This window comes from Halyomorpha halys, unplaced genomic scaffold (genome assembly GCF_000696795.3).
Source record: "Halyomorpha halys isolate HHAL.00 unplaced genomic scaffold, Hhal_1.1 Scaffold122.1, whole genome shotgun sequence".
Taxonomy (NCBI): domain Eukaryota; kingdom Metazoa; phylum Arthropoda; class Insecta; order Hemiptera; family Pentatomidae; genus Halyomorpha; species Halyomorpha halys.
This window is the reverse complement of record NW_027116215.1, coordinates 92,375-104,611: the sequence shown is the minus strand read 5'-3', so window position 1 is coordinate 104,611 and position 12,237 is coordinate 92,375. Positions and strand designations below refer to the sequence as shown.

The 12,237-nt window shown below is 38.1% G+C and overlaps 1 protein-coding gene across 1 annotated transcript in view; it reads right to left on the bottom strand.

Annotated features, from left to right (window-relative positions):
- Positions 1-12,237, bottom strand: part of LOC106678084 (sperm-specific sodium:proton exchanger) — a gene marked incomplete at its 5' end in the record, with an annotated part of 162,896 nt that overhangs the window by 58,412 nt on the left and 92,247 nt on the right. The window contains 1 exon segment of the mRNA XM_067053048.1: positions 2,773-2,937. Within this exon segment, the coding sequence (XP_066909149.1) occupies positions 2,773-2,937 (165 nt within the window).

Here is a 12,237-nt window from a genome sequence, read left to right as displayed (position 1 = left end):
TATATAGTTGTTCGTAAAAATTTAAATATAAGAAGATGGTCAGGGCTGCGGTCAAAAAAAGAACAAATAGTTATAATAACCCCTCATATCCTTTCTTCTTTTAACTCATACCACCCTCGCCTTCATTTCGCCGTTGAATCCGAAACTAACTCTTCCCTCCCGTTTCTCGACCTCCTTATTATAAAGAATAATGACGGATCCTTGTCCACTGACTGGAATAACAAACCCACTTACTCTGGTAGGCTACTTAACTATTTTTCCCTGTACCCCCACCATCAAAAAATCAATATTGCCAAAAATCTCATACCTAGCTGCTTTTCCTTATCCGATCCCCAATACCACAACACAAACATTCACCGTATTAAGACTATCTTGCTTTCAAATGATTTTCCCCTTCACATCATAAACAAACTTATAAACTCTTACATCAACTGTTCTACGCCTACTTCTCCTTCTCCAAACTCTCTACATCCACCATCCACTCTCTCTACTTATAGATCCCTTCCATATGTCCCCTATATCACTTAAACAAACAAAAGTTCTTAAAATCAACCATTCCTTCACTACGTCTTGGACTCAAGTCTCAAAATAAACTATCTTACTTTTGTACTAATACTAAGGATCCTATTACTCTCCAATACCGCTCTAACGTTGTTTACCGGATTCCTTGTTTCTCCCCCAACTGTAATTCTTCATATATAGGTGAAACTAAGAACCACCTCAGATCACGTATCTCTCAACATAAATTATCTATAACTTCCTACAACTTAGCTGCTTCCAAACTTTCAGAACATGCCCTTACACGTAACATGCTTTTGATTTTGACCATACCTCTATTTTAGCGAATGTTCCAAATTACTGTAATAGACGAGACAGAAGAATTGGTGATGGCAGCGCATGCGCGGGAGGTATCGGGCAGAGAGGGAGAGAAAAATCGTTCAAAGATTTCATCTCCAATTTTAAACCTTCCATTTCGGCTTGTAATTTGTTTAGTTCTGCTTCCATGGTAACTACCTTATTAGACTGTAATGGTAAGTGAAATGTGTTTGTCTAAATTTAATGCCTCTTCGAATCTGAATATCATCTAATTTTATTAACGAGTTCTAATACCCCTTTTACCTGTCACCAGTGTAATGTACTAAAGTAGTTTAAAGATAGCCAAATGTGAATATAAAGAACTGCATTTTTGTGTTTATCACGAATGCATTGCAAAGAGAGAGAAAGAGAGAGGATGAAGATAATGTAGTGTCAACTTATACCAGCCAGGCAGATCGGGGAGATTGGACAAGACATACCTGGAACCTCTTGTTGTCTAATTAAACAGGAGTGAGGGAGCTACGGGTTAGTGGAAGAATAATGAGAATAAAGTGAAGTTTCATGTAACTCCACTTTTCAAAAAAGGGGAGCATATGTAATAGACTAGACAGAAGAATTGGTGATGGCAGCGCATGCGCGGGAGGTATCGGGCAGAGAGGGAGAAAAAAATCATATGTTCTGTCGTCAGTTGTTTTTTTAATGAATGGACATTGATGTAAAGCTAGTGTATTTTTTGGTTTCTCGGTGAGCTGAGTTAAGTTTAAAAACTGTGTATTGAGAAGTGATCTTTCTCTCTCTCTCTCTGCCACGACCAGCTGAGTGCAAGTACGTACGCGTTATTGTTCACCTTTGTACATAGACAACAATTGTATGTATTTTAATTGTAGGTTAGATTATAAGTTAGTAATAAGTATATAGACATAATTAGGATAAGTTAGAATAGGGCCTTTGTTAGTTAAGATTGTTCTTTTAATTTTACAATTAGTTTAAGTAAATCTGTATTTCAATAAACATTAAAAACACATGTTTCAGGATATGTGAGTTAAAACAATATTAATTAACCTTGCAATTTGAATACATTACATTACCAAAAGAGACTCATCTCAGAATCCATTCATATACATCTTGAACCCCTTCCAGTTAACCACAAAATCGATAAAAACTGTATCTCACATACCTACAGCCATATATTAAACTTAATTAACACTAAATAATTTTACGCTCATTTTATTATCATCACCAAATTTTTCTATTATACTTTTTTTTTTTCACCTATTTGTTATCTCTCTATCACTTATATTATCTATCGCTGCATTTACTTATATTTATTCATCTATGTTTTATTAACTTTCACATTTACATTTTTTTTTTTTGAAAACTTTTACTTCACATGTTAACTTATTTCACTTATCATTATCATCACCAATATTGTTAACATTCTTGTTATATTCTTTGCTCATATTTTATCATTTAATATCATAATTATTAATTTTATTTATATTTATTCTTTCAAGACATTTATTTAATCTCTACTGTCTTCTTCTTTTTTTTTTTTCCCTCCGTAATGTTTTAATTTTATGTAAGTCTCCTGTACGTTTTTAACTGTATATTTTAAAAATGTTTACCCTTGCCATTGTTACTTTTTTTTTATTCTAATTGTTTATTCAAGTTTATTTTATATTGACACTATTTTATGTCTTCCTTCCTTTTATTTATATGTAATTTCTTATCACTTTATCACTGTATCTTATTGTTGTAATATTCTCAGTTTTTATTGTATCTTTTTAGCTCTGATGAAGCCCTGCAAAGTGGGGCGAAACGTCGGACATTAAAACAGTTATAAACTATTTGTTCTTTTTTTGACCGCAACCCTGACCATCTTCTTATAATTAAAATTAAAAGATTCGTTAAAGGAAATAATTTATATTGGTATAATTGGCTTAATATAAAACATACTTCAGCAAATAAGTAAATGACTTTGAGGTGATATATGGCCATTGCTAAAAGAGGCAATACTATTATCGTAGACTGGGATATCGGGGATTTTCTTCCAGATAAACGGACCAAGAGGGAAACAAAACCTGGGGAGAACTTGGCAAATAATGTGTCGAAAATCTCGGTCTTGCAGATCTTATTGGAAATTCCTAATTCCTGGATATAAACCTTAACAATTAAGTAATCATGATAGTTTTAAGTTCACTAAGTTGCTAATATATACAAACTGCCAATTGTTAAAGACCATTAGAAAGAAACTTATATCATTTTAAATCATATTATAACATCATATAATAACATTTGTTTTTAAAGGAAATACAAAAATTTATTTACAAAAGCAAAATAAATACTGCTAACAAAAAAGTTTATTCACAAAACTAAAATAAATACTACTAAAACAAACGTTTATTTACAAAACTAAAATAAATACGACTAATGCAAAAGTTTATTCACCAAAGTAAAATAAATACGACTAATGCAAAAATGTATTCGCAAAACTAAAATAAATACTACTAATACAAAAGTTTGTTCACAAAACTAAAATAAATACTGCTAATAGAAAAGTGTAATTATTTATGTATCCTGCTCAACAGTAATCAACCAACCATCTTTCTTCGTCTTCATTTGCAGAAGATCCTGCTCCACTCCTTCGGTCTACAACGTCGTCGCACACCATCCAGTACATTCCTGCTATGTACAACCTATTGGCCATTCTGTCGTGTACAATCTACTGGCCATTCTATTTTAGCTCATCCTTATTGTTAAAGTGATATGTAAAAATTCGTTTTTTATTGTATACATGTTGCTCTGTTATTTTTCTTGCTATAAAAAAAGACAGAGTAAAGACTGCTTAAACAAGAAAAAACCCTGTGGTCTAACCAGCTAGAGAAGGACTGTTTCTTCCGTAAATACAAAAGATCAACAGGTTCTTTCTGTACTGAAAGTTGCAGTAAATCATCAACTAAATGGGTCTTAGATTCAGGTTCCACTAGGCATATGACCAACAGTATAAGTATATTGTCGCTGGCATCACCTATTGATGCTGAGGTAGGTATTGTTAAAAAGTGTGCATCCGTGACAGCCAAAATGGATGGTCGTGTAAAAAAGTGACAAGTGTCATCCTAAAGATGTGATGTACATCCCAGATCTCAGCAGAAATTTGTTGACACAATAATACAGAACGGTGAATACATGAATTTTTCTTAAGACAAAGTAAAAATTGTAAAAAATGATACTGTAATAGTTGGAAAAATATGTGAGGGATTTTATGTAGTCAACTTAAAGGTTGATGCAAATATGAAAGCGTATGCTATTAGTGTATCAGAAACCAAAAAATAAATAAAAGTTAAATATGAAATGACATCAAGGAGAAACAGAAAGGTTACAGAAAGTATAAGCTTTAAATGGTGACCCAAAAAATATGTGATTTCCTGGTAATTGTTGGTTAGCCGGACGGTCTGTATTCCATCATGACCAGGGGCCCGGTTTCCATGACATCGTCTCAAGGTAGCTTTCAGTTGTTTAGGTGATAAAACATATAGTTGTTCTCACGGGCCATTGGTGGTGTCGAAAGCAAAGCCCCAGACCGCGCTTCAATATCTCGCTGGTAGTGCCCAGCCAATGCCTGCTCACCCCCCCTTTTTTTTTTTTTTTTTCTAACCTCCTATATTTATTTATTAACAATACAATTATACATATTACTTACAAGCTAAGGAATATATATACACATAAAGCACTTAATCTTGGTTTGCCTTGCGGCATTATAAGATGGTCATGCCAGAGCGATGTCTTCCAGTCAGAGACTGAGAGAGGCTATCTGCCGAGTCATCGCATTGATTGCGTAGGTTGTTCCGCTGTCCAATCAGAGTGAGGATGTGCTTCGGTGGCTTCCTGATGGCGTTGGGAACAGGAGTGAACTTCGGGATGTTCCTATTGGCTGCCCTCTGGATGGTGGTGGTGATCCTCTCCACTGCGGTATCCACCTCGTCAGGAATGCGGTATTGCACTATGGCGCTTCAGCAACACTCGACCTGTATCCTTTCCAGTCGGCCTCGTATAGGAGATATTTGCTCGCAGGTGGTGTAGCGGGCGTACCGTCGAAGGTGTAGAGCACTGGCCTGTGGTCCGATGGTCCGTAGGGCAGCACTTTACAGTCCGTGACGGTGTTACTCACCCCCCATGGGTTGGTCCCTGTCATGAGTGGTAGGTGGGGATAGCTTGGCGCGCAGACTCAATTATGGCTACCATGAAGTGGTCGATGTAGTTGTCTACTTCCTCCACAGAGCGCAGTGAGGGAACAGATTCCAGCCTATGGCAGAGCTCCTCTTTGAACTGGCTCCAATCGGCCTCCTGGTAGAAACATTTCAGCTATATGCTCAGTGTTGCTCCAGTGTACTTCATAGGTCACCGGGCGGTGATCCGAGGAAGTGAAGTCGGCAACGAAGCAGCCCGTGACACGATGCGATTGCCTAGTCAACAGGAAGTCTAGTGTTGACGAGAAACCTGTCCCAAAATGGCGGGAAGTATGTGTGCTCGGGTGGACTAACGTAAAGGCAGTTTTTACTATGTCTTCCCGCCCGGTTCGCTGAAGTGTTATGTTATAGACTGTGTCTGGCGTTGAAATCTCCCACTAGCAAATTCGTCCTCGCCCCATGTGTCTATGAGCAGCCGCAGTTCTGGTACTGACCCTCTAGGACGTCGGTAGATTCCCGTGATGTGGATTGGTGCATCAGCACTTGGACTGTGAGATGACTTATCCGGGCATCCTGGATGTATTATGTTCCCTCACACTTTTTTTTTTAATTTCAGACTGTTTCTCTTAACATTTCACCATTATCTGTTGTCTTTATTATTTTTATTTTTATTTATCTTTATTTTTATTTTTATTTTATTTTTATTTTTATATTATATGCGATACAACACGAGAAGGCCCCTCACCTCCGGACTCAAAATAGCTGCTGAACGGATAGCTCATATGTAAAATTAAATATAACAGGTAACCTTTAAATACCGAAGGTAGTAAAAGGTAAGACACAACACGAATTACTTTTTCTTTCTACACAGTAATGCACTACTAACTCACATTTTATTTCTGTTTTAGAGGGTTCGGAAAAAAAAAAAAAAAAAAATGTATTATGTTCTTTATAATATATGTCCATACTTTTTCCTTCAATTTGATGAAATGAAGATTTTACACATATCGGTGCTTTGGGAAGTTTTCTACTCTTTCATTTTTAAACTCTCCACTATTGTCACATTACTTTATGACCTGATTGGGTTGCGTCTGCCAAAAATCCTTTAATTTTTTTTAAAGGAAGTCTTTTGAAAGACTTCATCTTTGGTTTTAATAAAATAAACTTTTCTAAATTTTGAAAAATTATCCTTAAATATCAGAAAATATTTAAATATACTCTTCGAAGGGATAAAAGGACCACATACATCAGTGTTTATAACCTGACCCGTCTTCTCAGCTCTTTTCCGGCGTCCAAATTTGAGTATGAGCTTTTCCTTTTATGCAGAACAGAGCTCACTATCAAAAGTTAAGTCTAAAAATTGAGTTCTCTTTTAATTACTTCCTCCTTATGCCGTTTATTTTGATGACCTATCCTTCCATGGTAAAGCTGTAATAAATTATGGGCTTTGATAGGAACAGATAGATTGTTATTTTCTGACTTACAGCTCTCCGATGTGGGTACCACCCTGATGGATAGATAAAGAGACCACCTCTAATTTGACGATTCCCTGACACAAGAGTTTTTTTACCTTGAAATAATTTACAGCTAACTGCAGTGGATTCAAATTTACTTTATGGTCTATGATCTTGAGCCTGTAAAGGCGAAAAAAGATTCTTAGAAATACCCGGAGCTAACCAGACATTAGTGAATTCAAATCTCCTCCAATGGCCGTTAGACGCAGCTTCAATTAAAATAGATCCCTTGCCAAACGCCTTGACTTGAGAGCCATAGCCGTAATAATTACATGGACACCTGTAAATGATTCAAAACTTGTGAACCATTCCTTTCTGCAACATATATTATGTGTCACTCCATTGTCCACATACCAAGCCTCACTATTAGTCTCCGATGCAAAAACTTCTGAGGTAACCGTTAACAGAGTTGCACCTTCGCTTGAATTATTTTGAGCAAATTTAGCTTTAGCAGGCTTAGGTGGTTTGCCACCAGCAAGCCAAAATCGACATCTCTGAACTATGTGACCCCTTTAATCACAGTAGTGGCAAATTATTGAGGTTTTATGAAAATTAGTATTTTTATTCCGAACATGCTTATAAACTTGAGATGTGGTCTCCTTAGCAACCAAGACGTCTTCTGAACAACTATCACCCAGGCTGCTCTCAAAAGTACATACTTTTTGGGTAAGATTATTTAAACTCCTCTTCTCTTCATTTATGAGTCTCCATCCAGCAGTAAATGATTTGAATTTATTAGGAAGACATTTTAAAATTTTACCTATCAGTAAAATATCTTTGTTGGTTGCTTATTAATTTCTCCTCGCAACTATTTCCATGCATTGGAAATTCTAGTAATAAAAGTAACAGCGCCATCATATGGCCTCCACTTACTTTCAAAAAAATGTATTATACAAATCAAAAATTCTGTCTTCTAAAAATGAATCAAAGAGTTGACAAAGTTCAAACATCTCCTCTGTCATATTATTAGACATAACCAGCAGTGCTTGGTTGTCAGTTTTATTAAATGTAGTCAAATCTGTATTATAAGCTTTTAAAGCTTCTTTATCAGTCATATCAGCAGGTTCCGAAGGACACTAGTAAGTTCCATCTATTACATCTATTGCCCTAGGTATCAATTTCAATCCCATTCTTATTTTCACCTTCCAGTTTTCCCAGTTGTAGCCAACGGCCATACCACGTTGAACACACCGGTTCTCGTCTGTCGTGTGCCAAGGTGCTCTTCCCTTCTATCAGAAGAATCTGAGGAATCATGATTGATTTGAAATCCGTATTTTAAAAAAGAAGAAAAAAAAATGAACCTCAGAGCATTGACGTCTTACAAATCTTCATTTGACTTCTTTTGGAATTAGCCTTTTAACTTCATACAGAACCCATAACCTGTTTATGTAATTTCAATGAATTACTCACTGATGTGCTGTTTTAAAGCTTTTAATAACCACAACATATTAAGAACAAAATAAAAAGGAAATGTAACACATATTAACAGTAATCTTGGTCAAAAACTCAATAACCCTGAGGTTATAGCCAGGTTACATAGTGTGAACGTGAACAATCGATTTTAGAAGAAAATTATTTTTATTAAATCGATCAAGATAACACTCCAACATATCTATCGTACCGTCAAGCAAAAAAATTCCGCATGAAATTAATCAAGGCGTTGATCAATGATGATATTTTCACGACATAACAAGTATGGCTTTTTCGACTATGTGTATCTTCTCAAATAATAATATATTAGTAATTATAAGTGCAATTTTACACTGGCACGACCTTTTGCCTTTTGAGAACGTTTTTAAATCGCCATCGCAATGGGATAGTAGTGAGCCCAGGTACAGCACATCCAAAATACTAGTTCTGGACAGATTATCAAGACGGGCCTACATGCTAAACGGCTGGACCAGATGACAAGAAAACTTACAGGCATTGAAAATGTATTTTTCTCTTTTTTAGAGCATTTTGTACCTATTAAATGTTAAGAAAACAGTGTATAAATAAAAAACATGTTTTTATTACATATATTTGGCCTATAAAACTTTATTTATAAACCAATTGTAATACAATTTTTCAGGAGTATTTGTTGCATAATGTTTAATGATATTTTACATAATTTTAGGTGATTTGATTTTCCGAGAAATTGCAGACACAAAAATTAAGATAAAAGACTTTTTTTACTTTATTTATTTTATTAATACACGTAGCATTTTTACAACCAGCGAATGAGATATACAGGAAAAAAACAAAACGATGTCTTTAAAGCATGAAGGTTAAGGTCATTCAATAATGCCTCTCCATTAAGATTGAAATTTAAACATAAAGTTAAAAGGTCCGTTTTCCAGGTTCTTCTTAAACGTCGTCTCGTGTTGGTAGTCCTTGAATTAGAGGGTTAGTGTGTATTGGAAGTGTGTCGTGAAACCGTTTATACAGTGATTTAATGGTTGTTTTTACGTAAGGAGTTGGTAAGTCTTTGTGTAAGTTCTTGTTACTGATGTAGGGGCATTCTCAGTAATTTTAATTGCAATTGGAGGGGGCTAATAGTTTTTTTTTTAAAATAAAGGAGATGAAGAATGAACAATACCATCAGATCTCAATATCATATTACCTGAAATACACTTACATTATTGGTTAGACAATAATTACAATCATAAAAGAAAAGGTCCCTCACAACTCAAAAACACAATTAATATAGCTTCCATCAAACTGGGACAATTATACACACACGCACTAATATTATCACCATCAATTCAAAAAAACAAAAACAAACCTTCTCCCACTCTTGCTCGTCAGTGTTGCCATCTTACAATACTTTCCCCTTTCAAAAAGGGTGCCCAAATTGGGTATCCTTTTTTTTCTATGCAGGAGATAATTAAGAATAGTATTAGAAGGGGTTAATTCCGGAGGATAAAGGAAAATCTCGGTCATCTAGTCTCCAGAGACGGAGTGAAGCCCGATCCTCTGAAAGTGAATTCCGGAGTAACTGTAGGAGCAGTGCTCGCGCAGAAGGTAAATGGACGTGAAAGACCTGTATCTTATGCATCCCGTCAGCTTAACAGCGCAGAAAGGAACTATTCAGCAACGAAACGAGAGTTACTAGCAGTAGTGTGGGCTGTCTCTCAGTTTAGGTGTTATCTTTATGGTCGACGATTCACGGTAATAACCGATCATGCACCATTGCGATGGACTCTCGGACTCAAGGAGCCGAGTTCCCGGCTGATGCGCTGGCAGATCAAGTTAGCCGAGTACGATTTCGAAGTTCAATATAAAACTGGTAGGAACCATTGTAATGCAGATGCACTTAGCAGAGCTGTGCGGGTCGTGGGAAATAATGGAAAGGCACCAGTGACTAGAGAAGAAATCATCCAGGAGCAGCGTTCCAACAGTTTGTAAAAGGTTAGCTGAAACCCAAGGGGAAACATGCTGTTTCGACGAAGATGGGCTACAGTTTAAAGTAGATGGCGACCGATGGAGGGAGATAATACCTCGTTCTCTGTTGCGCAGGGTTTGTATTGGCTGCATGACGAGCCTTGTGGATGTCATGGCGGCACTCAGCGTACACTACAAAGAACTGAGCGGAACTTTTACTGGGAGAAAATGCTACTTTCATTTTCTCCCAGTAAAAGAAAAAAAGCATACAGTATGTAGGAAGATGTGAAGGTTGTGCCCGAAGGAGGCTGCTTCCTAAGGTGCCGATTATACCTCTTTACCAAGTGACTCGCCCGGAGAACTGGTAGCTAGGGATATACAGGGACCCTTCCCGAGAACGGCCAAGGGAATAAATATTTCATAACATGTGTGGATCACATCACGTGTTATGCTGAGGCTATCCCAGCGAAGGGCACTACGACGGAAGAGGTCGCCAAAGTGTTTGTCAAAAATATGGTTCTTAGGCATGGAGTTCCTGAGAATGCTCTTGACGGACCGCGGAGCAAACTTTACCTCAGACCTGTTGAAAACAACTTGCTAGATGGTCGGAACAAAGAAAATACATACCACTGCCTACCGTCTTTCTTCGAACGGAAGAGTGGAACGTTTTCACCGGACCCTCATAAAATATGTTTCACACTACGTGAATAGTAAAGCAAATAATTGGAACCTCTACACATCTACAGTTTTGGCAGCATACAGGAGTTCCATCCACTGAGGGACAGGATACACACCTAACTTCCTTACCTATGGAAGGGAACTAACTTTACCCTTTGAGTATGATTTACAGCCAAGAGCTAACATCGGTCACCATGACTTCCTGGAAGAGTTAACTACACGGCTTAACGAGGCATATCTGTTCGCCGTCCGCACTAGTCGAAGATTGGAAGAGAAGAACGCCAGAAGAATCAACCAGGGAAGGAGACTGCGAGAATTGAAGGCTGGTGATCTAGTCTACATTAAAAATATCACCCCGTAAGGGAAATGCCGAAAATTCGCGATTTCATGGGATTTCACCTCGCTTTGGGACGCATTAATTAACTTCACCATCACATTTCGTTTCTTAGGAGCCACCACTATTCTGGCAGTTCTAGCAACTCCTGGCATGTTGACGGACTCAAGAAGGACTTCCATTCCCTCGACCTCTCCTTTGATTCTAGGAGAAATGATTAGCTCACTGTTTGGCGGCACGATAATAGTTTCTTTAATCAGCGTGATGACACGTTTCTGGTCTTCTTTCCTTTGGTCATACGATGTTTGCACAGAGCACTGGGCAGCCTGAACTGTCCCAACATCGATGCTCACCGCTATCCTACTAAGCACGACCATCCCCAGGATTTCATCAGCACAATGTTCAAGAGGCGTGATCCACACTTTGTGTTCAATCGTGGAAGAACCAACTCCGATTGTTAGCACCTACTTTCCAGCAATGGGTCTCTCCGGTGACACCTATGATGGTACTCCTCCCTGCTGATTCAATGGGAACGTTTGGAATAGGTTCATTCAAAAGGGTGATATCAGGCCCGGTATCCACTAAGACACTTCTTTGTTGGCCATTGAACCGAATCACAATTATTAGTGGAGCATATATTCCTTGTATCGAGGAGTGCCGCCCCAATTTTACCTCTCTTTGTCACGGTTCCTGAGGCTGAGGCCTTCACTCGGAGCCCCTCCTGTTTAACGGTTTCTCGTCCTGATCCCTCTCTTTACACCGTCGCCGAATGTGCCCAAGCTCCCCGCAGTTAAAACATTTTATACTGGGACAAAGCTCCAGTCAGGTTATGACAACTATCAGCTTTCCATCGTTGGCAGTCCCGCATCCAATGCCCCCATTCACCACATTTAGGGCAGGGCGTTCTGGGATTCCTCTTACCCGCCTAGCTGTCCTTCTGTTCTTGATATGGAAAGCTTCGTGCCGGGACTAGATCACTACGCTCAGCGTACGGGACTCCCCGATTTCGGCAGCCACCCCTAGGAGTGACTCTATAGACCGTTGGGGACTCTGGTGCCTCCAGACTAGCGTTTTATCCTCTTTGGAGACAGCAGCAACCCGGTTCGTCTTCTTCTTCGGTCTTACTTTTCGGTAAGCGATCCCGGATTACAGGTAACCAAGTTGACTCCTCCAAAAAAAATTTGAGTTCGTCATTCTCCAATTTTAACTGAGCGATTTCAGCACGCTGTTACTCCAGTATTAATTGGAAGCTTTAAATCAAAATGGGGTTCAAAACTCACCACCCCCGGAGCTTGCCCCACTACCGGAAGTCTCTCTAGCGGGAGCCCACGCCACAACACTTGAG